The sequence below is a fragment of the Podarcis bocagei genome (assembly GCF_964188305.1).
Source record: "Podarcis bocagei genome assembly, chromosome: 2".
NCBI lineage: Eukaryota > Metazoa > Chordata > Lepidosauria > Squamata > Lacertidae > Podarcis > Podarcis bocagei.
The window spans coordinates 25769066-25795748 of NC_138126.1; the positions used below are offsets into that span (position 1 = coordinate 25769066).

General features: G+C 46.9%; 1 protein-coding gene across 10 annotated transcripts in view; it reads left to right on the plus strand.

Moving 5' to 3' along the window:
• The first annotated feature begins 4056 nt into the window (after positions 1–4056).
• USP19 (ubiquitin specific peptidase 19) overlaps positions 4057–26683 on the plus strand; it is a 42969-nt gene continuing 20342 nt past the window's right edge. For 3 of the 10 annotated variants that reach the window (XM_081181741.1, XM_081181740.1, XM_081181745.1), the window contains exons 1-10: positions 4314–4407; positions 9448–9724; positions 15460–15516; positions 16955–17083; positions 18916–19049; positions 20657–21031; positions 23972–24224; positions 25193–25349; positions 25486–25557; positions 26317–26450. In XM_081181741.1, coding sequence (XP_081037867.1) covers positions 9583–9724; positions 15460–15516; positions 16955–17083; positions 18916–19049; positions 20657–21031; positions 23972–24224; positions 25193–25349; positions 25486–25557; positions 26317–26450 — 1453 coding nt within the window. In that variant the 5' untranslated portion in view covers positions 4314–4407; positions 9448–9582. Of the gene's footprint in view, positions 4171–4313; positions 4408–4839; positions 4924–5236; positions 5398–9447; positions 9725–15459; positions 15517–16954; positions 17084–18915; positions 19050–20656; positions 21032–23971; positions 24225–25192; positions 25350–25485; positions 25558–26316; positions 26451–26683 lie in introns of those variants that run through there. The other 7 variants (XM_081181746.1, XM_081181747.1, XM_081181742.1 and 4 more) reach the window with 6 other exon arrangements.

The following is a 26683-nucleotide window of genomic DNA, read 5'->3' on the forward strand; positions in this document are numbered from 1 at the left end:
CCTGGGCCTCTAATATTCGAAGTAAAACAGTCTCAAAGTCTCCCATGGCATTTTTGACAGAGTTTCGGTCTCAGTGTCACTTCTCAGGTTTCTTCATGGTTGACAGGGCATTGGTGCTAATGGTACAGTACCAGCTCATTTCAATCTCGTTGCCATAGTGCCAATGGCACATAATACCAGGACTGTCAGTGACTGGCATCTATTTGGTTGCCATGGCAGCACCGTGGTTGCTATGGTACCGATCTAGGTGTCAGCATCCTAGCTATTTTGCCACTGTCTTAAGAATGTAGAGACTCTTGTGATAGGAGCAGATGCAAGATTGCTAAACATGGGCTAGTTCTGTCTATAACCACCACCAGCTAATCTGTTGATCCCACAATCATGGTGATTTATAAAAGTAGGGCTTTTTTCACGCAAGTTATTAGGTAAACAGGAAAATGTGTACAGAAAGTGGTATTCATTTTACTGAGTACTAATTTTTTTATTGAGTACTAATTTTTCTCAAGTTTATTTAGGTAGCCAGTAACACAATTATCCTTAGACAAGACGTCTGAACATTTTCCTAAACTTTCTTCCTTTTTTCTAACAGGATGCAGTGAGCACACAGACCTAGAATCAGTTTTTGCACCCAGCCAATTTAAAATGTACTAGAGACTATGCCTTGTTTGGAACCAAGAACGTTCACAATGCCTGGAAGAATTCCACATATAATGAAATAATTGGTGGAAGCAAAATGGGGCAGTGGGGGTAGAATTGACAGTGCAAAATGTGTGTATGTGAGGGGAAACTTGTTTTTTCAAATATTGCTTAGATACAAAACCATTTATGAAGCCCAAAACTTTAGTCCATCTGCTGTGTATTATATACCAACATTTCCTTCCTCTTAGCTGCTGTGAGATTGGCCATCTCTCTCTTTCGGTAATGTTTCTGACCACCACTGACAAACTGGCCTTTCAGCAATACTCTATGTGGCTACATGAAGATGTATGTACCCATTTAACTTCACACAAGGTAGATGAGGTGCAAATCCATGAGTATCTATAATAATTTTAACATGATGCAAACTACATAGGAAAACAATATTATTAGTGACAACTACAGGTGACTCTCAACTTATCCCCGGGTTACATTCCAGGGATAACGCATAAAGCCAAATCCATATATAGTCAAAACACACTAGGTTCAATTGCAGGTGGAATTGCTAGTCTATTTTCATGGACGCCCATTCCCTTCACCACCTAGCAGCAGCAGCAGCAGCAGCAGCAGCAGCAGTGGCAGCCGCCGCCGCCGCCAAATGCATAAAGCTGAATGTGTGCAGGTTAAATGTCTGCAAGTTGCAAGTTACCAGTACAGTGGTACCTCGGGTTACAGACGCTTCAGGTTAGACTCTGCTAACCCAGAAATAGTACCTCGGGTTAAGAACTTTCCTCAGGATGAGAACAGAAATTGCACAGTGGCGGCAGGGGGGCGGTGGGAGGCCCTATTAGCTAAAGTGGTACCTCAGGTTAAGAACAGTTTCAGGTTAAGAATGGACCTCCTGAACGAATTAAGTTCTTTAAAGACCTTAAATAATAATTATCCAAAGTGAGTACTACAGCTTCCTATCAATATGCAACTACTGTATTGCTTAGTAATTGGGTGCAACAGATAGTGCGATGAGGATGAATTCAGACAACAAACTACTTTCCAGATACAAAGCTTCCCTGACCCCTTGTAAGTTGGGTCCACATGACACCCAAGTTCAGCGCTATCTTATAATGGGGTTCACACAAACACCCTTCACTGCTAACCAGCCCTCCATATTAGCCTCCCATGCACAACACATCCTGCCTTTTATCAAGGGAAGGAGTGGGAACTGGCATTTGCTAGAGGCAAGAGAGGCTAAGGCTTTATCCTCAAGTGGAAATAAAGCTGCTTATCACTGTTAACATGTAAAACCTTGTCATCCAGGAACAGAGGTAAAGTACATGGTAGGCAGGTAAGGAGGCCCTAGCTCTATACTCAGGTAGTGTTGTTGTTGTTTAGTCGTTTAGTCGTGTCCCACTCTTCATGACCCCATGGACCAGAGCACGCCAGGCACTCCTGTCTTCCACTGCCTCCTGCAGTTTGGTCAAACTCATGCTGGTAGCTTCGAGAACACTGTCCAACCATCTCGTCCTCTGTCGTCCCCTTCTCCTTGTGCCCTCAATCTTTCCCAACATCAGGGTCTTTTCCAGGGAGTCTTCTCTTCTCATGAGGTGGCCAAAGTATTGGAGCCTCAGCTTCAGGATCTGTCCTTCCAGTGAGCAGGCAGTGTAGCCAAATCCAAAAGAGGGCAAAGCTCCTGCACCTTTAATGCAGAGGGAATTTCAGCAGGTGTAGCTTATCATGCAAACTACATCCACTGAAATGCTTTCATCTGGGGGGGAGGGGCTCTGTCCTCTCTTGCATCCGGCCACCCTGTCTCCAAGTAAGGTTGGGGAAAACTCCTGTCTGAATACTCCTGGAGAGTCACTGTAGACAATGTAGTTGGTGGTCTGATTCAGTGTTAAAACAGTTGCCTGTATTTACGGTAAATAGCTTTTTCTCCTTGTTTGATAGCTCCGAGACTTACAATAATATGATCCTCTTAATATTAAACATTGTCATACCATACAGATGCTACATTTTCATCCATTTTTTTCCTACCTAGCCTTATTTTGTTAGAAATTAAGCTTTCGCCGATAACATCAAAATATGATCTGCGAGTCTCTTGAGAATATTTTTGCACGGATTGCATTTGTTAATGCTGTTTGTAATGTTGTCACTCACATAAATAAATTTTGCTCATGATGAAAGCACACACAGGCATTATCTGAAAATATATTATTGTAAATACACATGCATTTCCAATGTCTTCTGTGCATAGAATAAAATTGGGATGCTTGTATCTGCAAGGAACCATATTAGTCCTAATAGGCAAAGCAGAGGGGCGTTGAGAAGCACTAGAGAGATTATTCAGTGTCTGTTAGCAGGCAAAATAAAATAATAATAATAATAATAATAATAATAATAATAATAATAATAATAATTTATTATTTATACCCCGCCCATCTGGCTGGGCTTCCCCAGCCACTCTGGGCGGCTTCCAAAATAATATTAAAATACTATAATACATCAAACATTAAAAGCTTCCCGAAACAGGTCTGCCTTCAGATGTCTTCTAAAAGCCTGGTAGTTGTTGTTCTCTTTGACATCTGGTGGGAGGGCGTCCCACAGGGCAGGCGCCACTACCGAGAAGGCCCTCTGCCTGGTTCCCTGTAACTTGGCTTGTCGCAGTGAGGGAACTGCAAACTGCAAGAATATGCAAACGGTCTTTCAATACGTAGTGCAGCAAAGGGAACCTAACCCTAACCCAGTCAGTAGATGGGGCAAAACCTTGGGATCTGTTTTATTCACAAGCAATTTTTTCTTTTCTTTTTGCACCGTTTGGGGACATACTAGCAAACCTGTAAATGTTTTTCTTCCAGTCATTAAGACAAAAAAAGGCGGGAGGGTTATGGCCCCAAATATCAACACTGGCAAGATGCAAAAAAATCGGTTCCAGGTGTGTTCCTGCGGGCGAAAAAAACCGACCAAAACAATGGGGTGGGGGTGCAGCGAAGTCTTGCTTTTATGTCAGCCTTGCTGTTTACGAAGCCAACTGAGGAAAAGCCGTCTTAAGGCAGGAAGAAAAACAAAACCCTTACAAAGCGCTGAAATCAGAAAGCAAGGAGTGGAAGTATGAAATTTGACGTGAAACACGACTGCAGCTTCGGAAACAACGGAGTTTGTCGCATATGCCCACGCTTCACCCCCGGACTAGCCACTCCAGAGCTCGCCCAGCAGCGCCTGACGGCCCCGCTGTTGCTACCCGGTCTACTTATAGCCCGGTTGCCATGGGCTCGTCCTGTGACGCCACGCGAACCGGGGCAGATTCCTCCGCGCCGCCCCCCCCTCCACCAGAGCGCGCGTGCGCGGAGAGAACGTTTTCCCCTCGCCACGTGACGCCGCCCACTTATTTATTTATTTATTTATCGGCTCACTCTCTCTCTCTCTCTCTCCCCACGCCTCCCTCCCTCCCTCCCTCTTCACCCGAGCAGCCTCGTCGTGCCCCGCGCGCCGCCTCCTCCGCCTCGTCACGTGGCCCCGAGCGACGCCGGCTTTCCGGAAGTACGTCACGTAGAGCTCGGGCCTGGCTCCTCCTGAGTTCTCCCCTTTCCCAACCCCCACCCCCACGCAGCTCGGAACTTCGGCTCGAAACAAAAACAAACCGCGGGGGTGGGGGAGAGTCGCTGCCGCGGCCCTTCGTGTGTGCGCGCGCGCGTGCGGGCGGGCGGGGTGGGGGAGGGGTGCCGGCGAGTGACTGTTGGGGCGGAGGAGGCGAAGCCGCGGCGGCGGCGGGCGAAGGTGCGCAAGGGCGGGGCCCGTCAGCGGGAGGGTGCGCGGCGGGGGGGGGCGGAGTGGTGAGCCCTGAGGGAGGGGGAGGTCCCTTTGTCGAGGTGCGGAGGGGGGGGGGAGTCACTGAGGAGGGAGGGGTGTATCCGTGTGCGTGTGTGTAAGGGGGGGTTATAAGTGTGTTGAGGGTCGCGTCTCTTGGTCGCGGGGAGAGCTCCCCCCCCACCTTGGTCTCCCTCAGGTGTGACCCTTTTCGGCTGGGGGCGGGTGGGATCCAGGAGCTGTCACTGTGCAGGTGGGCCCGCTTTTGCCCCTCATGGTCTTTCCCCTACAGCAAGGACCGAAGAAGTGGCTGCAAAAAGGGCCCGTGGTCTTGGGCCTGGCTGCAGCCTTGTTTCCGTGCGTTGCATGCTGTTGCAGGTGCGGTGTGTGTGTGTGTGTGTGTGTGTGTGTAACCTCAGAGGCTGAGGAGCTTGTGGCAGCCCCTGTTTCCTGTCGTGTAGGAAGCTGTCAGGTGCCCAAAAGCAGGTGGGCGGAGGCACCTGGGTTAGGCAGGGTCCCCAAGTGCGCAGGTTGCACCCCCCACCCAGGAGACTTTTCCAGACACGTGGGAATAAGGGGTGTATTGTATTGTGGGGCTGGAGGATATGGCTTTCTAGGCCATGGGCCGACTGTGAAAGAAGCTGCGGGGGGGGGGGGAGTGTTGCGCGCTACAAAACCCGAGGAGTTGCCTTTGCTCTTCTTTCCAAATAAAGGCTCCTAGAAGCAGGCGGTGGAGATTATTGCGGCATGTGGTTCGTGCCAACTGGCGAGAAGTAAGGAGAGGTCCGAAAGTGTGGGAAAGAAAGTGGCTTGGTTAGGTCAGTGCAGTGAAAATAGCGTAGCTGCTTTGTTGCTGGTGTCATGAGATGAACAGCTCTCGCAGCCAACCAGATGCCCAGAGGCAATGTTATAGCAACCAACTGTGCCACAACAACTTAGATGAGACCTCAACCTCAGCTGGTGAGCTTAGGGGCTCAAAAAAGATAGTTATTTTAGGAGTACATTAGCCCTTTCAGGGGTTTTTTGGGGGGGTACCATCATAAATACAAGGTTTATTGGTGCCAAAGTTAACCATGTAGTAGCAATTAACAGGTGTTTAATGTATTTTCTGGGTGCTTAAAACACTTTACATCTTCTAGATTGTGAGCCTGAGAGCAGGAGCCGTCTTCTCATTGATATTTGTAAAGTACTCTGAGAGCCTTTTTAGCTGAAGACTAGAATAAAAATACAACAAAACTGTAAAGCGATCTAGTCTTCTGTGTCAGACCAACATGGCTACCTACCTGAATCTAGCCTTCTATGGGTCAACATGGGCCTTGAGAAATCCTTTCTTCCGTGGGCTATAAAAATGTTTTATCTGCCACTGATCTGAGCAAAATTGCAAACAAACAAGAGAAATTTGAACCAAAATGCTGATGAATTTTCATGAAGATTTTTTAAAATAAATTTGCAAATGGATATGGTAATGTGGATAAGTGAATTCAAAGTTGGAAACATTAGGAATGGAAAGAATACAAAATCAACATATATGACTATCCTTGTTTTTAGGCAGCATGGGATACATTTATGAAGGCTCTAAATTTTGTTCTACGTACTGCTTTGGGGATGGCTCAGTTAAGAAGGCTTGTTCTTCTGCAGTTCCTTCTTTGCTGCTTTCCAAATTTGTTTCTGGTTTGTGTGTGCATGTGAATAGTGCTGTTTGTTCCTAATAAAATTTGCTTTTGAAAGACTCAGTAGCTGAGCTTTGTTCACAGTCTAGGCACTGTGGTCTGGATCTATGGGGCAGTCCTGCTTTGTGGCAGGCTTAACTGCAAAAGATTTTCATATTATGTAAACATGATTTTATGTGGAGAGGGAAATGGGTGTGGAAGAGTTTTTTTGAAGATGAAATGGGAATTTATTGGTTATGTTCTAGTGTATTCCAGAAGCTGGACGTTTCTGAGAAGGAAGAATTATTCACTGGAACTTGCCACCACAAGATGTAGTGATGGCTGACAATTTGGACTTTTAACAGTAGTCTGCCAGGAATCTCAGCAATTTTTAAATAGTCTCTTTGGGTGGGCAAAGGGTTTGGGAACCACTGGTCTAAAGGCTATGTCCTCTGCGGGGTGGAAACCAGGATCCAGCTGCACTGACTTTGTAACAACTGGATCCCATGGGTGTAGCTTCTACAGGTTAGAATGTACTGTGCCTGCTGATGCCTGGCTCTCCCAGTAGAAGAGATAAATCCTGGATGAAACTCCAGGCCTTCTTCCCCCTCCACCCATTTCAAAGCAGTTGCTGTTCCTTACACTCAGAACAGATCAGCATTCACATTTAAGAGCCAGATGCTAGTTCTTGGTTCCTTTTGTAGTGATGCAGCCCTGTGCAGTGTGTTTTCAGCAAGGCATCGCAGTTTGGCATGTAGTGCCCTTTGTTGCTCAGACTTGGAGAGCTTTTCACACTTCTATTCTTCTTCATCATAGCTATTGCCTTAGAGGCTATTATTTTATCTCAGGCTTACACCTGAGTCATGGACTCCTGGCTGGGAGTGGTTTGGGTGTCTTTAAGCTTAATGGGAAGGGAGCTCTGGCTCATGGAGTGTTCTGTCTTGTTCATACTTGGCTATTGGTAGGATTTAATTGGGCTTAGAGTTGATAGTTTAGAATTCTTAGTGAGGAAGAGCGCTTTGAAATTCTCAAGCATTTCTGAAAGGCTATGAGCCTATATTTTTATATAAAGTTTATATAAGGTTAATCATGGGCAGTAGTATACTGTCTGGCAGAAAACACGTGGAAAGGCAAACTCTTTTGAGTATGGCGGGGTCTTTTGTAATTGGTAGAAAAGTTTTGGAGTTGTAGTTTTCCATCTAAGTTGTGTGACAGTATTCACCTGGTGTCTCGGGCCATTTGCCAGGCATACATTGATGTGTGCCCTGGACCCTCCTTTAAAAAAAACAACACACACACACACACACACACACACACACACACACACACACACACACAGACTGGCTTATTTGGGCAGCTGGGTCTAGAGACTATTTTAATTTCTCACACTGACCAGAATTGGGGGTGTTATAGGAAATCAAAATGGTCTCTAGATCCAGCAACTCAGTTGTAGATCAATCAGACCCATCCATGGAGGAGGAGTGCCACCAGAGGACCACTTTGCCCAGGGCCCCCTAAATCTGGAGGTGTCCATGTTCCTACCCATCTCTAAGGTCTGCCACTTGGGACTGTCACTGTTACTGCGTACCTCAGTCCTGACTGCTATGTTTCCTAGTAATACTTCACATTTAGAGTGTAATCCAATTTGCTGAGGCCCGTGAATGGTGGGGAGTACTAAGCTCACCAGGAGCAACAAAATATAGCACGATTATACTGGTGACGGAAGAGCAAAGTAGTGGCTCGGTGAGCTCATTGGAGATCCAGGGGACCTGGTGTTGCGTATAAAGGCTGCCACTTGTGGACTATTTGTTGTCCCTTTGTGCTCCAGGGTATTTGAAGTAATTGCCTGGTTGCATCTTCAAAAATGTTGTTTCCTGGGTGGGAATTTGTGTGCTTCTTGCAAGGAAAGTCCTGTCTGGTCTGTATCATATTTGATGCTCAGGTCATGCTTCTCTTGAGGTACATACATAATCTGGCCTTTGTGCAGGCAGTTATCCTTGAAATTTAACTTCTTGAACCTAGGTGGTATTTCCAAGTAAGAGTTCCTAGGCTTCACTTTCACTGTACTGTGCCCAGGAGGCAATAAGTGGGGAAGACCATACCATGTTAAGGCTCTTTATAACTGAATTGACAGGTGATGAATCTGAAAAAGTAAAGCATTCAATTTTGGCTTCCTTCTAACAGCCTAAGCCAGGGGTAGGCAAACTAAGGCCTGGTTGCCAGATCCGGCCCAATGGCCTTCTAAATCCGACCCACGGACGGTCCGGGAATCGGCTTGTTTTTACATGAGTAGAATGTGTCTTTTTATTTAAATTGCATCTCTGGGTTATTTGTGAGGCATAGGAATTTGTTCATTTTTATTTTTTTTCAAAATATAGTCCGGCCCCCACAAGGTCTGAGGGACAGTGGACCAGCCCCCTGCTGAAAAAGTTTGCTGACCCCTGGCCTAAGCTTTTCCTGTTTGTTCATGGCAGGTGGTGGAGAGTGAAACTGGTATTTGACAGCTTAGGTCTCTGAGCTGGCTAACCTGATAGTGGCACGCAGGCTAGCAGGGAAAGGGAATTGGCCTGTAGCTGCATGGAGTGCAGTGGGGAGCCTGTATTGCTCACCCTGGCTGGCAGTAACAAGCAGGGGTGTCTCTGATTACCTCTTCAGAGAGTTGCTTTTACTGTATTGCTGTAACGATGTGATGAATATTTAAGTTGTAACTGGCCTCTTAGATGCAAGACACTCAAATGGACAAGCAAATGGAGGGGTGTTGGTAGATTTTGGAAAGCCCCAGGAACTCCGTAACTTAAAGGAAATTTTACTGGCTTTTGCGTCCACTCAGAGAATCATAATAGTTTCTGAAGCAGCAGCAACCCGCATGGAAATCAACAGTCTTGTGCTCAGCTGTTTCTATTGCACCCAATAATGGAAAGGGATCAGATGACAGCACTCTGGATTTGACAGACTACTGAGCCACCCATTTGTTCTGGTAGAACTAGATCCTCACCAGGATGACTTTTTGTCTTACAGAAATATTGCCTGTACATTTTGACTGTGGTCATGCAATGTAAAATAAAATCCTCATCTCAAAATGCGTGTAGATAAGATCGTGCCTTGAATGGCACTTCCTTGAATGGGCAGTGCTTCCCATTCCGATCAGTAGTACTGTATTCATTTTTCAAAACAAATACATTTGTGCTGGCTTTCCCTGTCTTACGTGTGTGTGTGTGTGTGTGTGTGTGTGTGTGTGTTTGTGTGTGTGTGTGTGTGTGTGTGTGTGTGCGCGCACTTCAGTAAGGCTTCTGACAGCACAGGTATTTGCCGATCCTCTGCTACCACCCTTACCCATTGTGTTCCTCCATGTGCCCCCCAGGCATTTGTTCCTTGCCAGAGAGATTGACCACAAAGAATCGCCAAGATAGCTGGCTCGGGAAGAAAACGTCGCACCCCTGACCCAGACTCTGTCACCGACCCTGGAGGGCCGTTTGTCTCATCCAAACGGCTGAAAATGTCCAACAGTGCCAGCATCCCTGGCCAGAGAAGAGCAGCACGGGGCGTGGAAGATGCAACCAGTAAGAAGAAGCAGAAGGACCGAGCCAATCAGGAGAATAAGGAAGGCGAGAGACCAGTTGGCAGTGACTCAAAGAAAGGTATGGTTTTGTGCTATAGGTACCTATTACTCTACGTTTAAATCCAGTATAAATACTATGTTTGTATAAGTATGCTGGATCAATTGAAAGGTTGAAAACTATGTGCATAAGGCTGATTACTGTAGAGCAGATGGAGGGAGTACCTTAAGTTAAGGCTCAAAAGGACTCAGGGCTGGAAAAATACTTGTAAAGTTCCTCTATATCACTGTTACATACTTTTTGTTCAGTGCAGAAAGTATGCGAAACTTTCCAGAAAGTGCTACACAGAACCTGGCTGTGACACTGTCTCTGCGCAAAATGTTTACAGTCAAATTATGCTCGCAAGACCATAACTTTACTCTCCATCAGTTAATCAGGAGTAATTGCCGTCTGCCATTTGCCAAACTCACACCCACACCATACATTTAAAACACATGGCTTTCCTCAAATAATCATGGGAACTATTATTTATTAAGGGTAGCGGATGGTATACAAATTTAATGAAGTTAGCAGTAGTTGTAGTAGTTATAGCTCTGTACAGCGTAAGTACAGTTCCCAGGATTCCTTGGGGGAAGAATGTGCTTTAAAGGTGTGTTGTGGATGTCATGGCCATGGTTGTAATAAATTTGAATCCCCACTCTACCTACAACTCACATTGAGGGAATTAAGTCACCCTTCAACCACTCGTAACAAGCATAATTTTAAGAGTTGCTTAAAGAAGTGAGAAGGACAAAGTGCTCCATGTTGTGTGATTTTTGAATATACAGCCCAAGTACGATAGGCTGCACTAAATGTGGAAGCAGAGCAAACAGATGGCATGGAGGTGTGGTGTATGCGTGTTGATATTGTCCAAGAAAGACCTTCCTGAAGAGGTGAGAATGGAAGAGAGCTCTAAAAGGTGGGCTCAGTGGGTTTGGCAAATGCAGAAGGGGAAATTGCTCCAGGAATAGAAAGGATCACAGCACAAGACACACGGGTGTAAATCAGGAGTAGGCTTCCAACTGCTACATTTGGGGCAATCCAGTCAGATGGGTGGGGTACAGGCAAACAAATAATAATAATAATTCATTGGGGATGGGCAGTGGATGAGGGGGCATACACTTTCACATGCACACACACAAATGCACACAGAGCGCCAAAGGAGGCAAGCAAGAGGATCACAGTGATGCCATTGTGGTTCTCCCATTCCTTGTGTCTAGGAAAAGCTCTTTGGCTTTTACCAACAGCAATCAGCTGCTGGGGATGGGAGAGGGACAGGCATGTTGTGGGCAGTGATTCCGTTGGGCCACTCCTTACACCCCAGCTGACAGGGGCTGACAATCTGTTTGGTGGACTGAAGGGAGCACAGCTGCAATGAGGGAGAAGGCACACCTAGAGAGCCATCCCAGTGCGCCTTTCTCTAGAGAGCCAGTGTGGTGTAGTGGTTAAGAGCGATAGACTCGTAATCTGGGGAACCGGGTTCGCTGGGTGACCTTGGGCTAGTCACACTTCTTTGAAGTCTCTCAGCCCCACTCACCTCAGAGTGTTTGTTGTGAGGGAGGAAGGGAAAGGAGAATGTTAGCTGCTTTGAGACTCCTTAGGGTAGTGATAAAGCGGGATATCAAATCCAAACTCTTCTTCTTTCTCTTGCAAATCATGCTCTGTGCAGCCTGCCAAATTTGATTGGTGTTCTGAAATGAGTGTGAATCCATCTTGTAAGGCGTCTAAGCAACTTGCAAGTTGCTCACAGCAATGTGAGGTGGATTTTTTTTTGAAAGCAGAAATTGTCCATTGCTTGTTTTTTCTATGGGAAAGTATCCATTTCATAAGTTCATTACCAACAATGTATGGGTGCCAGTTTCAAAGGCAATATTAGCCAAGCTTGACAGTTCTTAAATTGTACTTTTATGTTTTTTTGGGACATTATCCCTAGCAAACTGCAAGTCAGCATATCATGCTCAGTTGTTCGGGTTGCTAGACTGTGTTGTGAGTCAACCGTTTTCAGTATCTTTGTTTTTTCTTAAATTTAAACAACATAAGGGAAGTGTGCCTGCTAATGACTTTATTTTTTAAAGAAATATTCCACTTTAAAAATCTATGTTTTCTACACAGTATGCATCTAAATCATGTTCAGTGCTTCAATTTCCACTTCCAGTTAATTTAGGCTGAATACTTTTTCATTGGGACAAAAAATGGATACATTTTGTTTACTACATACAAATAAACATGCTAGATTGAATCACTCTCTAGGGGATCAAAATAATTTCTGATGCAAAATCACCTTATGCAAATCTGAGGTTTCCAGTTCAAAATTTTATGGGAAATCCACATCTCTAGTTGCCCACCTGTGGTGTCAGTAGATGAAGGGAGCAAAGATTAAAGATGATGCGTAAAAGATGCGTATGTCTGGGAGACGAAGGAGAAGAAACGATGAAGAGCCTTGTGCTATGGTCAGCTGCTATAAATTAAGCTAGAAAGGGGCAGGGAGCCAATGCAGAGAGAGAAAGTCAAGCTCTTAACAGTGTTGCTCAAGGCAGTTTCTTTTGAAGGATATAATATGACTCAGGCTTTGCCATGCGCTGTTCCAAAACCAGCTGCCTGCTTCTGTGCCCTGAGCTCAATGCAAAGTTGCAGCCTTAAGGGCTGTTTTTCTTGCTTAATGCTCTCTTGCATACCCAAATGTTTTGCAAATTGTGGAAGTCTTGGACACTGGCAGCTTGCAAAACGAGTACACACCTTTCCGTTCACTATCTCCTCCACTCTCTCTAAATATTTATAAGAGAAAGGACTCTCTCTCTCCCCCGCTCCATCTTTGTTCCTATCCTTGTGATCATGGACAGGTGTACCATGTACACCAGGGGTCAGCAAACTTTTTCAGCAGGGGGCCGGTCCACTGTCCGTCAGACCTTGTGGGTGGCTGGACTATATTTGGGGCGGGGGGAATGAACGAATTCCTATGCCCCACAAATAACCCAGAAATGCATTTAAAATAAAAAAGACACATTCTACTCATTTAAAAACACGCTGATTCCCAGACTATCTGCAGGTCGGATTTAGAACGTGATTGGGCTGAATCCGGCCCCGGGGCCTTAGTTTGCCTACCCATGATGTACACAATTTCAATAAATTTAGTTAGGAAATAATCGTCATCGGATGTACAACAGTTACATTTCAAGTAATACTGCTGGTGATACTTGGAGGTGCTGTTTTTGAGGAGGCTCTCCCTTAAAGGAGAGGCAGCTTGCCACTGATTGTGTCTGACATTATTCTCTTATCTCTCATGGTGCAACATGCAGCGCACCAACTTATTACTGCTGCTAATTATTGTCCTTCTGTGGTGGAAAGAACAGGTCTTGAGGCTAACAGTTGCCTTTCTTTGGTCTAGATAAAAGGTACCTTACAGCACCTCTGTTCTAATAATAAGTTCAGCTAGGGGACGAGCAGATTAGAACTCATAGCAATGATTCATCAACTCCTCTTGCTGTAAATCTTCTTACTGGGTTATTACGGCAATTGGATGTTCAGCCAGCTTAGGCTGGTTTAGTGACTTCCATCTTAGATTATTAGTTTGGTTTGCATCACTGTTTATATGTAGCTCTCTGTTCCATAAAGAAACAAACTAAAGTGTTCATTTTTCATGATACGCGATTAAAAATTAAGTCTTTAGAATATAGATAATAGTACCAATGCTGGTTTTGGATGGCTATGAAAAATATATTTGGTGCAATGAAACCCTTCATTGAGCCCACTTGTGTTGAAGCGTGCAGAGCAGACTCTTAAGAGCCAGTGTGGTGTAGTGGTTAAGAGCGGTAGTCTCGTAATCTGGGGAACCGGGTTCACATCTCTGCTCCTCCACATGCAGCTGCTGGGTGAGCTTGGGCTAGTCACACTTCTCTGAAGTCTCTCAGCCCCACTCACCTCACCGAGTGTTTGTTGTGGGGGAGGAAGGGAAAGGAGAATGCCGCTTTGAGACTCCTTAGGGTAGTGATAAAGCGGGATATCAAATCCAAACTCTTCTTCTGCTTCTTCTTAATTTACACAGATTTTTTCACAAGGTAGAATATACAATTGCAAATTACCAAACGGAAGAATTGAGGAGCTTGAAAGCTGGCACATTTATTTCACCAGCAGTGGCTTTTTGCAGCGATATTTGCCCCTTATTCCCACTCTAACCTCCACCTGCAAATTAGTTCTGTAGAAAGTGACATGGTTTAGAAAGCTTCCTATGATAAAACTTGCAAGGGTTTGTCTTTAGTGGCTGAGTTCAGACTTTTATGGCCTCCAAATACCTTTCCTCTCTGCACAGAATCCTATCACACCTAATTCAGTCAATCAAGGTTGAACTTAAGGTGGAAGGCACAATGGCCAACTTGCTGTGAAGAAAGGCCTAAGAATTGCCTGTCTCTTTAAATATGGCAATATATCAAGCACGTTCATCTATCTTCCCCACTTACTTAGCAACCTCCCTCTCATGTTTCAAGCCTTCTCCAGCTATGCAGATTTGGTTGTCAGCCAGGAGTAAATAGGGAACCTTTCCCTGTTTTCGCCACTTCCACTTTCCTGGATTGCTGAAATTGCCAGGAAATTTCCACACACAGAGGCATGTCCCAAGTGTCTAAACTCTGCCTCTGTAGATATGTGCCCCTTGTCACAGGCTCATTCTTTGACAAAAGGATCCACCTCCAGTCAACCTCTCCCCTGGTTCTATAGGGTTAAAAATGAGGGCTATTCCCCGTGTATTTATCATTTGCCGAATGTCATGGGCGTGTTGCACTTCACATTCACCTTCCAAAATTCCGCACAACTTGAAGCACTAAATTCTGCAAGGTCAATGTCCTTGGAATAAAACCATTAGGCCAATGGAATCTAGGCCAACAACATTGTTTAGTCTTGAAAAAAGTCTCCACAGTGAGTCAGGCCGAGACCATAATAAGGCATTTTTTAAATTTGCAAACTATTAAAATAGTATATAAGGAAAGGGACTTGTGGGGAAGGAACGGGGGCCTTTATGAAGTTTCTGGTGGGAGAGTGGGTGCACCCAATTCGTGGAGTTCCAAAGGGGGTGGTCTGTTGTTGGTTGTTGTTTTTTGGTAGAAAATGCATTTACTTCTTTAAGCTTATAACTGCAGTTTTGAAGCCCAGAATATCCTTTTGAAAGTGAATGCTGGGATTCTCAATAATCTAATGCAGCAATTGCTGGTGAGGGAAGCCTTGCTATTTGTCTGTAGGGAGCTGGGGTGGGGAACCTCTGATCCACAGAACTAATTGGGCCTGCCAAACCTCCCCATGTGGTCCGCAGGTCCACTTCAGTTAACCCACACCCACCTGCGCTACATCTGATTTCATACAGCACAGCATACGTCAGGTGTGGGGAAGGTGAAGACCTGACCTGAGCCAAAGGGGAGGGTTTCAGGGGATGCCACCCTGGCAAATCCCTGTGCAAATGTTAAACAGACCTCTTTCCTGCATGCATTGACAAAGAGGCAACATGGCACCTGTTGCTGCAAGCCAGGCAACCACAACAATTGACAATTTAGTAAGCCTTATTTGGCTTGTTACCTTCCTCTGCGTGTTGCTGCCGTTGCCTTCCTCTTGGTTGTGTGCAAGTTCCTTATCCAGGCAGCAGGACTGTGGTGATTAAAAAACAAGAAGTAAACTTTAACCTGTGGAGGACCTATTCCAAAGTGAGGAGCAGCAGAGAGGTACATTGTGCAGATGCAGTGGGCATCTGCTCATGGCAAAGCAACACACCTCTTCTATGTTTCTTTGATCACTAGAGCCTTTCCCTGGCCTGGCGTTGGTAGAGCCCAACTGGCAGAGGGAATCGGAGGAGGGTAAGTCGCAGGGGTGCATGACTTCAGGGTGCGAAAAGTACTGAGCCACCTTATTTATACTTGATGCGCCTGTCTGCACTGTGTGGCTGCCCCACTCCTTTTCAGGCCTGAGGGTTGCTTCTTTAACAAGCGATCTTAACAAAGCTGTGTCAGTCTAACAGCCTAACAAGCTGCCAAGGTAGCGTGACAAAAGTAGAGGGACCTTGACTGCCGTAAAGAACAAAAGGAGGGAACGACCTTGACGCTGGCCCATTTGAGGCATGAGAAGCAGATGGTAAGATCAGCCCTTCGCCAGCAGAGGGCATGGCAGTTATGTCACAGGAGAGCATCAGCTGCCTCAAGCATGTCTGTGTCTTTTCTGTTCCCATGGAAGTGGTGGGTGTTCAGCCACATTCCTCTCCGCTTTTGAGTGGGGAGTGCAGGAGAGCTCAAGAATTGCCAGACAGGGTCATGCCAGTGAACCTGCCAGCTCAGCACCCTGTCATCCTGAGAACCACCATGGACATTCGCAAGGGAAGAGGGCACCTGCATCTCACAACATGCCCCAAGTGAGGATTCTTGGAAGAGAACTCTCCTCCAAGGAAGGTGTTGCTCCTCAAGACACCCAGAACCGGCATGGATAATCAGGCCTAAGGGGAGGGAGTCTGGTCCTTAGTTCAAGGCCTGTGTGTGAAAGCCCATCCCTGCTGAGACAGCTTTATTGAAACTCATTTATAAGCCACCTCTCCCTATGTGAACCACCCTGTGAACTTTTTGTTTGGTATAAATAATAACTGACAGCTGCCATAGGGTAGGTTAATGCAGCCAGGGCAGATTACAAATGGGGCATCCATCTCATTAATTTCCAGCATCTCATACTCACGTATGTGAAATATATATAGCACTTTAGAGCGTTCAAAGTGATTCACATACATGTTTTCCATAACCCTCATAAGTGTCCTGCACAGTGTTAGCCAGTATTGCTTTTCCTGTGCTACAGACCTGAGGTTGAGAGATAATGGCTTACCTAGGACCACCTGGTCACTTCATGGCTGAGGTGAACTGTGAACAGCTTAATGGACTCACAGCTTATGCTTAAGTTACTGTATTCCACCAGCTCCTAATACAATGCTGTAAAACACTGTTTTTCAATACTGAGAATGTACCTTTGGGTGCGATGGCTTGTTGCCCCTGTTGAATATCCTCCACATTTTCATGTGACCTGTTGAAGAAGAGTTTTGGTAGCTGTCTTCCTACCATCCTGCGTGGCAACGATTTCTGTGTTGGTTATGATGCCCTAGGAGTGCTGCAAACTTACACTCTGTTACCAACTCTGCTTCAAGCCCTGGACTCTCTCATTCATGAGCTAACAGGTCACTCTGGCACTTTGCACTTCTGGATCAGCAAGTGAGAGACTGACATCCTGTGTTTACCCTCCACCCACCCTTTTCTTTCCTAGACCTGCTGCTGGACTGGAAGCAGAATGCGCATGAAATTATTGTCAAGCTGAACTTGGGCGGCGGAGTCCTGAAGGGAGAGGAAGTGGATACATCTTTCACAGACACCAGTTGTGTTGTCAAGTTACCTGGTGTGTGATGCAGACATTCTTTCTTTTTCCTGTAGCTCTTAGTTGGCTGGGCATCTCTCTCTCTTTCTGTTTGCTCCTTTTCTTTTGCTCTTGGTGAACAGTAGTAGCAGTTTCCCTCTTTAAAGCAAAACTCCAAACTGGGAGGGGAAGAACCAATGAACAAGAATAGCAGCCTACTTGTCCTTAGTCTATACATGCAGGGACTTGAGGCTTCAACCCTACCAGGAGTCAGAAGACCATAGCCTCTGTTTATGGGTAAAGAGTGACTGAAAATTGGGCATTTGAGGAATCTTGAGGTTAACAAGCAAGCCATCTGCCAAGAGAACCATTTGACCACCTCCAGGAAGGGACATTGGGTCCTTCTCTTGGGGGACATCTGGTTCACAGCTTGATGGTGAGTGAGGGTAACTGGTGCCTAGAATAATGTATCCTTCCTGCAGGGTAGTTCATGATGAAATGACTGAGGAAGGAGCCTTGCATGTGGCTAGAAGGACTGCTTCTTTGCAGGGTGGGGTCAATGGGAACAGTTTAGGGATTTTTTTGTTTTTGTTTTGTAATGCTTTGGGCTTCATTTAGCATCTGCTTCAGCCCTGAATGCCACAGTCTTTAAAACCCCTAGCCCCCAAGATTAAGGGCTTCTTAGTGGAATAACTGTTCATGATAGCAAATTAAGGGGAATGAGTCTTCTTCCCACAGAGGCCCAAGAAGTGGCAGATGAAGATTCAACAGGAAACTTACATTGTTCTGATTGTGCAGTGGAGAGCAAAACGTGGCATTTATTGTTGGATCCAGCAGTTTGTATAGGATCTTGAGAGACTTATGTTTTCATTTTAAAAAATCTTATGTCCCAGAGCTGCAGAAAAAGGCCTGAGAACATGTTAAGTATTTTTTGTTGTGTGTGTTTTGTAAATGCTCAAGACACAGCAAGCAGTAAAAGTCTGGGTCAAGAGATGCCAGCTCTCAGGGAATAGATTTCACTTGGCATAGTTATTTGCTATTCTCTGTGGCTCTCAGCTCGCTTCTTCAGGCTTGACTGTGAGTCCCAACCCTTCTTTTTACATCCCTTAAAAAAAAAAAGGACAACGTAAGTCTTTTAAAAAAATGTTACTGTGTGAAACATTATTCACCCCAATGCAAAATGTTGTAGAACTCTAAATATTTAAAAAACAAAAACAAGAAACCCTTTTCTCATGAGATTAGCACATCACTATCCTGGTTAAGTCAGCACAGGTGTGCTTCTGTTTTCATCCAGCTGTGGCTTGGCAAAAACATTGTGAACATACAAAGTTGCCTTACACTACATGAGACCATCTAGCCCAGGCATAGGCAAACTCCAGCCCTCCAGATGTTTTGGGACTACAACTCCCATCATCCCTAGCTAACCCCAGTGGTCAGGGATGATGGGAATTGTAGCCCCAAAACAGCTAGAGGGCCGGGTTTGCCTATGCCTGATCTAGCCCAATACTATCTTGTGATGACTAGCAGTGGCTTCCCAAGGTTTTGGACAGAGGCTATTCCTGATCTCTTGAGGGGCATTCACTAGAGCAGTGTTCCCCAACCTTGGGCCTCCAGCTGTTTTTGGACTACAACTCCCACCATCCCTCGCTAGCAAGACCAGTGGTCAAGGATGATGGGAATTGTAGTCCAAAAACAGCTGGAGGCCCAAGGCTGGGGAACACTGCACTAGAGAAGTCAGAGGTTGCACCTGGGACCTTGTGCCTTCAGTGCACTATTCACTGTTGCCTCTCTGTTGTCTTATTGGCGGGGGGAGTGGAGAGTGAAATGCAGCCGAAAGACTGTTGTATGTGCCGTATCTCCACCCCCACCCTTAGATGGCCGCGAGTGGAGCTGCCAGTTATTTGCGGAGATTGAGAGCTCCTGCAGCAAAGTCCAGTACAAGAAGGGCAATATCCTACAGCTGGTGCTACAAAAGAAGATCCCGTTGCACACTTGGGCTTCACTTTTGGTAAGATTCCGCCTTATTCTGAACGTGCAGGTGGGGTTTTGTTCCCTAGCTCAGCCTTTTCTGAAACCAGCAAGGATAGGTAGAATGAGAGCCGAACTGCCCTTTCATAGAATCTAAGAGTTGGAAGGGACCCCTGAGGGTTGGCTCAGCAGTGATACACTGCAGGGAGCCGCAACAGCTGCTGTAACTCTGGGCAAACAGTCCCCAACCTGTTTCCCATGGCCAGCCTAAATCTGTTTCCTGTAAGCAAAGGGGCCACATTTATTATTATTTTTATTACTTACTAAACACATTTATTACTACTCAGTCCCTGCTCCTGCCCACCTAGCAGTTCGAAAGCACATCAAAGTGCAAGTAGATAAATAGGTACTGCTCTGGCAGGAAGGTAAACGGTGTTTCCGTGCACTACTCTGGTTCACTGGAAGCTGTAAGCTGGCTCCCTCGGCCAATAAAGCGAGATGAGTGCTGCAACCCCAGAGTCGGCCATGACTGGACCTAATGGTCAGGGGTCCCTTTACCTTTACCTTTTACCTGCCCTTTCCCAAAGGTTCTCGGTGGCTTACCTCATAATACAACAGTAAGATACATACATAAATAATGTATCACTAAAACAGTACAGCTGGTAAAATCCTTAACAGTAATCAAACATTTCCAAAAGTGTGCCCAAAACCTTGTGCCTTGGTGTGTCTTCTTAATACCTGCAAAGCTGGGGCTAGGTGCACATCCAGAGGCAGGGAGTTCCACAGTCACATGTCCATTCTCGTGGCACCAAGCAGGGGTCATTGCCACCCCCTGGACATGCCTCTGTAGGTAGAAGTGGAACCACTGCAACACAGTGCCTCCAGCTCCTGACCCTTGGAGTCAGTCCTAAAGAATACCATGGTCAAAAGAGACCAAGCGGTAAAGAAAAATTAACAGAGTTGCACCCGCCCCCTCAGCACTTTTCTAACAACCAGGGTGACTAATGCTGTTTCAGTCCCAATCCCAGGCCTGAAACCAGATCGCAATGGCTCTAGGTAACCCATTTCTCCCAAGCATGCCTGCAGTTAAATCTCCCCACCCCTTTTGAGCAACTGGCCCCCAAAGGGGATATTTTCAACTGGGCAATAGCTGTTCAATACTTAAGGAACTGGGGAGCTCCTCTTAAAGTGGCAGTGGTATACCTCCTCCTTAAGGGCAATGGACGCACCCATGCATTCCTCCCTGGCTAGCTTTTATAAGCCATTACAGGGTAGGTGGAGAGAATAGCATATCACTCAAACCCTTACAAGCACCCTGCCCCCATCATTGGGCTGCAATAATTGAAATTGATCCGATACAGTTGGACCAGGCAACGCTCAGGACACCACCTCAGGATTTGCTCTGTGGTGTCCTGTTCCGTTCAAATCTGAGTGATGTTATCCTCAGATCGCCTTTTCAAAAATGTCACAGCAGGCTTCCAATAACTCAAACAACTACAAGCCCCCCATTAATGGAATTGATCCAGCATGCAAAAAGCAGATCAAGTGTATGTCTGGCTGCATCCATTAAGCTCAGTCTGAAAGGAGCCTGTTCCTCTCCCTAACTCAATATAGTAATTTTTATCGCCTTTAATTTTTTTTTTCCAGAAACGCTGCAAGGATGGCTCAAGGGAGCAGACGAAGAGGCCTGCGTGTAAGGAGAATGGCAAGGAAAAATCCCCTTCTGTGGTGGAGGTGCCTGAGGAGCCCCAGCCTGACAGCGCAGCGGAGCCATCCAGGAGCAAACGGGAGCCCTCCAACCCAAAGCGAGGCTCTGGGAGGAACGAGGCTGCAGGAGGCAAGAGCCCAGCCAGTCCGGGACTGCCAGCTGGCCCTAGTGCCAAAAGGGCAGTGGGTGTCAAAAGTAGCCTGTCTGAGGAGGAAGGAAACAGCTGCAGCTTGGGGAGCACAGGACTCAGTGGGAAAGCCGGCAACCTAAGAAATGACAAGGGAGCCCAAGGCGATGCCCCTCCAGACCTAAAGGTGAGAAGCGGGGAGAGAGGGGTGTGCATGGCTCAAGGCTGGGAGCTGCTGCTTTTTTGTCGTTGAGCCCTATGGCAAAGGGAACAGGCTGCACCCTTCCTCCCATCAAATGACTGTCAGTCAAAGAAAGGGCAGACTTGGCTCTGTGGTCTGTCCCTGTGGAGAGGAGACTCTGGGATGCTTATCAGAAATGCAGGTGTGCCATCCTTGCTTCCACTTGTAGACACATTACTGGAATTCTTCCTCGATTATTGCCAAAGGCCTTGTTCTGAAATTCACTGCATGGTCTAAACAATAGATGCAGGTACACATGCCTGGAGTTCAGAACATAGAACTCCCAAGATACAGTGGTACCTCGCAAGACGAATGCCTCGCAAGACGGAAAACCCGCAAGACGAAAGGGTTTTCTGTTTTGGAGGCGCTTCGCAAGACGAATTTCCCTATGGGCTTGCTTCGCAAGACGAAAGCCCATAGGGAAATCTCCGGGGACCTCTTTTAAATGCTGGTGGTGGGGAGCAAAGCCTTTCCCCCCCTCCGGCCTTCAGAAGAGGTCTAGGAAGGCCGGCGGCTTTGCTCCCCATCGCCAGCATTTTAAAAGCAATCCGGGATAGCAGGGAAGCGCTTCCCGCTATCGCGGACGGCTTTTGAAGGCAGGCGGGGGGGAGCAAAGACTTTCGCCCCCCGCCCACCTTCAGAAGAGGTCCTGGACCTCTTCTGAAGGCAGACGGGGGGCGAAAGTCTTTGCTCCCCCCTGCCTGCCTTCCCGGGAGAGCGGAGAAAGGCAGCGCGTTTCTCTGCTGTCCCGGACGGCTTTTGAAGGCAGGCGGGGGGGGGCAAAGACTTTCGCCCCCCCGCCCGCCTTCAGAAGAGGTCCAGGACCTCTTCTGAAGGCGGGCGGGGGGCAAAAGTCTTTGTCCCCCCCTGCCTGCCTTCCCAGGGGCTTTTACATCGCCCCGGACAGCGGAGAAGTCCTCCGCTGTCCCAGGCGATTTTAAAATGCCGTCCGCCAGTATTTTAAGATCGCCCCGGACAGCGGAGAAGTCCTCCGCTGTCCCGGGGTTTTTTAAAATGCTGGGGGTGGGAAGAAAAGCCCTTGTCCCCCCCCCCAGCCTTCAGAAGAGGTCGGGGGACAGACTGTCCCCGGACCTGGTCTGAAGGTGGTTTCCATAGGAACGCATTAATTGATTTTCAATGCATTCCTATGGGAAACCGTGCATCGCAAGACGAAAAACTTGCAAGAAGAAAAAACTTGCGGAACGAATTAATTTCGTCTTGCGAGGCACCACTGTACTAGGCTGTGCACACGCTAAGGTGTTTTGCCAACATGTCATACGTCCCCTTGGCTCTTCCTTTGTGGGCACTGTTTGTGTGGCCAATGCCGTGTCCCTGGAAAACAGGTCAGCGCGGCCTGCTTAACTGTCCGACCTAGGTTCAGACACGCCCCCTGGAGTAGGGAAACACTAGCTGAAGGCAGAGTGGAGGCCGAATCAGATGGGCCATCCAATGGCATTGGGGTGGTGCTTCTTCACAGCAAACCACTTGGCCCCTCTCCCCACTCCAGCGTCAGGCTCCAAACCCTCTTCCCATTCTTCCTCCCCCTCAGACCAGTCCTGCCAAGATGTCTCCATGGAGTTCGTGACACTTGGCCCCTGTTTTGTGGCTTGCTATCCTCCTTACTTTTGAGAACAGGGATTTCACTTGAGCCTTCCAAGTTTTAACAGCTTTCCCACCCAAGAGGCTCACTTGTCCTGTTGCTGAAGGGGCTTGAAATGACCAAGTTTGCCTGTAGGTAAACTGAGCTGGTGCTTTCTCTTTCTCACCCTTTCTGATTGCTACAATTAACTAGATTAAGATGCAGTATTCCCTTGCTGTAGTGCAAGAGCTGTGGTGCAGCAATGGTTACGAGTACTGAACTTTATCCTACTGTGCAGAAAGCTGTTTCCAGGTGTTTAATGAAGCAAAAGGGCAGAAAATGAATAAATGCATTCATTCCTAGCATCATATTATTATTGCTATTACTGTTATTACCGTATTGGTCCGAATATAGGCTGCACTTTTTTTCCAAATTCCGATCCAAAAAAGTTGAAAGTGCAGTTTATATTTGTGACCTTATGATATTGCTGCTGAAACAGCTGCCCAGGTGGGCCATCGGGAGTGTGGGACAACGGCATGCCGCCCGCCCACGACTCCCAAGCCTCCCCCAAGCTGTCAAAACGAAGGGGGAAGGCCGCTGGCAAAGGGGCACGATTCTCCCCCCCCCCAGGAAGCAGCCTGGGAGTGTGGGGCAACGGCATGCAGCCTGCCCGCCACTCCAAAGCCTCCCCCGGCACCAGTTTGGTGAGGTAGTGCCGGGAGGCAATAATGTCGGAAGCAGGCGTGCAGTGTGCTCAGAACGGGGCGCCACCTGTCCCTTGTTCAGGGCGGTAGAGCCAGGAGGCAGGCCACACCCACAAATAAGCCTTGAATTTTAAAGGTGCGGCTTATTTGTGGGTGTGTGTATTCGGGCCAATACGGTACTATTTTATACCCCTGACGGGATTCAAATGAGAGTTAAGTTATGGCTGTGCCCCAGGAAGGGCAGTCTTCACTAAAGGCAGTGTCCGTTTCCTTGAATTTGCTTAGTTCTTCTATGCTACTTGCCTTATCGCTGCTTTTGGTGATATTAAGAGTCTCCCAGTTCTACTATATCTCGTGTTCCTTAGCATGTTGCAAAGGTGTCCTTGGCACCTCCCTTAAGCATTGCAGTCCACCCCTCAGGTGCCTGTTGCACACTGGTGATATTCACCCATAGATGCTCCATGGACTACAGCTGCAATCTCTGTTCTTTTCTATTAGTTATATGTCACACAATTTTATAGGAGAAGGTCTCTGTGGCATGCCTCGGGTTACATGTTTTGCAGCTGCATCTGATTGTGCCTTCTCTTCTCCCTACACTGCCAGGCTGACAACTTGGAGAGGGTGTCGGTGCCTGTGGAAACGCAGCTGCCTACAGTCTCTGCAGACTCACTGCCCTGCCAGCTTCGGCCCTGCCCAGAGAAGAGGGCTCCACAGCCAGCCAGTTCCTCTGAGACTCCACAGGGGCCAGAAGTTGCTTCTGCCTTCAGCGAAGGCCTCTCCTCCTCTCCGCCATCCAGGGACACTGAGAAAAGAGGCTGGTCTGAGGACAGCGATGCCCTTGAGGCTGTTGCTAATGGTGAGGGAGGGGATGGGGTTCCTGCATCCTCACCCATTTAAGAAATAGTTTGAATTGGTCTGTGAAGTAGCAGCGGGACCTACCTTCTGTAGAGTGGCTGGGGAAATCTAGCCAGATGGGCAGAGTATAAATAATAAAATTGTTGTTGTTATTATTAGGCAAGAACTGCTTGTCAACAAGGGTTATGTTTATATATAAGTATATAATATATATTATATTATATATATATATATATGTAATTTTTATTGATTCCCCCCCCCCATAACAAATATGCAATTTCAGTAGCATTCGACAAGGGCTATGTTTTGAGCTGTTCACAAGAAGCACCACATCAGAATTGGGTGGAGAATTCAGCATCCTGAAAAGCTCTGTATTTATTTTTAAAACAAGGTGTTAGCCTAGGCTTGAAATTGTTCAGGCAGCAAGAAAGACCATGGCTGGGAATGCCTCTGCCTGAGATTTACTGTTGGTCACAGTGGACAGTACCAGCCTAGATGGACTTGTAATCCAGCTTGGTATATGATCTGTCCACCGGGCATTGTGTAGCCAATCTCAGAAATTGATAGAGGAGTGGAACAGTGTAATTGTTCGCAATGGCAAGGGAGATGTGGGTCTTGTGCTCTGCATAGCTCTTTGCTGCTCTTTGTGATTGGCAGAAGCCTAAACAATTTATGCAAATTTGCATAAGGTATGTAAGTCATGTAATTTAATTTTTGGATGTTGAATTTTAACGTTTCAAGTGCACGCTGCCTCCGGTGCATTCTGCAGACTAATGTCTGGTTGATCTATTTCCAACTCCTCCTACCTGACCCCAAGAGACAAACCCTATTTGAGAATTTAGGTCACATGCTGGGCTCTCCACCTCCTCGGTCACATTTCTCTGGCTTGCTGTTGCTGAGGATGGTGCAGAGGCGCTATTCAGAGCACCTCTATTACTGCCATTGCCTTTGCTTCCCCCCGCCTCCCAGAACCAGAACCCACAGTGAATCTGACGTTCGTGAAGAACGACTCGTATGAGAAAGGGAACGATTCTATGGTGGTGCACGTTTATGTGAAGGAGATTCACAAGGAGATGTCCAGGGTGCTCTTTCGGGAGCAGGACTTCACACTCTTGTTCCAGACGAGGTATGGCGACTCCTGGTTCAGAGGCCAAGTGCTTTTCCTTCCCAGAACTGGACTTTGCCAGTAAGCTGGGATTGACAGCGGGGAAGGGGTGGCTCCTGTCTGTCTCTTTTGCCTGAGCTTCTTTCTCTCTTTGCAGTGATGTCAACTTCCTGCGACTGCATCCAGATTGTGGCTCTCATACAGTATTCAGGTGGCAAGTGAAACTCAGGTATAAGACTTTCCTTCTCTGCGCTAATGGTATAGACAGTGTTTCTGTTGCTCCTCCCCACCTGCACATCCAGCACCAATCTGACACAGCTCTTCTCCCTTCTGAATTAAGATCTATGAATTAGTATATTAGTAATTAATGTATATTACTTTACATTGGGGCCCCAGGCCTGGGACACTGGACAGAAGAGCTGCCCAGGGATCTCTTCCCTTCATAGTGATGATATTGTAGATTTTTTAAAATGAGGTTCTTTGTCGTCGGTTGCTATGGCTTTGTTTTGCTAATACACACCAGCAATCAGACATAACACAGCCTAGCTGTCCCTGCATCATAATCTAAATAAGCCGCCTACCCACTTTTTTGTTCTGTGGCACAAGAAGCAACCTTTGTATTGATCACACACTGCCGGACAGCCCAGTCTAAGGTGTGTGAACTTGTGCAAGCTGGATTTCTACTTCCCGTTTTTACTTCTGCGCTGGAGAAGTGGGTACACTCTCCCGTCCCCTCTTTCCTTACTGTGCAACGTGGACACAACAGTGCCAGTAGCCTGAGCCCAATTTGCCAGAAATTGTAATAAGGTGGGCAACCTTTAGCGTGGGGTCCCTTTTGGAGAAGGTTTCCCCCCTCCTCCCACCTTCCTGTGTAATGGGATTAGTACAGTACTTTGGGAGTTATGCTCTTCTGTGATGCCCAGACATCCTTAGGTTAGGTTTATGCCTCCTGTTTTCTGATCACTGGTTGGGTTGCCTTGTTTTGCAGGAACCTCATAGAGCCAGACCAGTGTACGTACAACTTCACCCCCGCCCGCATCGACATCTGCTTGAAGAAGCGGCACAGCCAGCGCTGGGGGGGCCTCGAGGCTCCTGCCGCACGAGGTCTGCACCTTGACTTTTGTGAGCTCGCCTTGTTGGGATTCTTGAGGTTTGGCAAGGATGCTGGGGCTTCAGCGTCAGATATTCTTCTTAGTATTACTATTTGTGAACTGCCTTGTGATTGTTAACCACCCTCTATGATCCTCTGATGAAGGGAGTTATAGAAGTGGTATGAAATGACTGCTGTTGTTGGCTGGGGATGTTGAGACCAGCAATTACTTGGGGAGAGGATCAGCTCTAGATGGAGGGTGTGA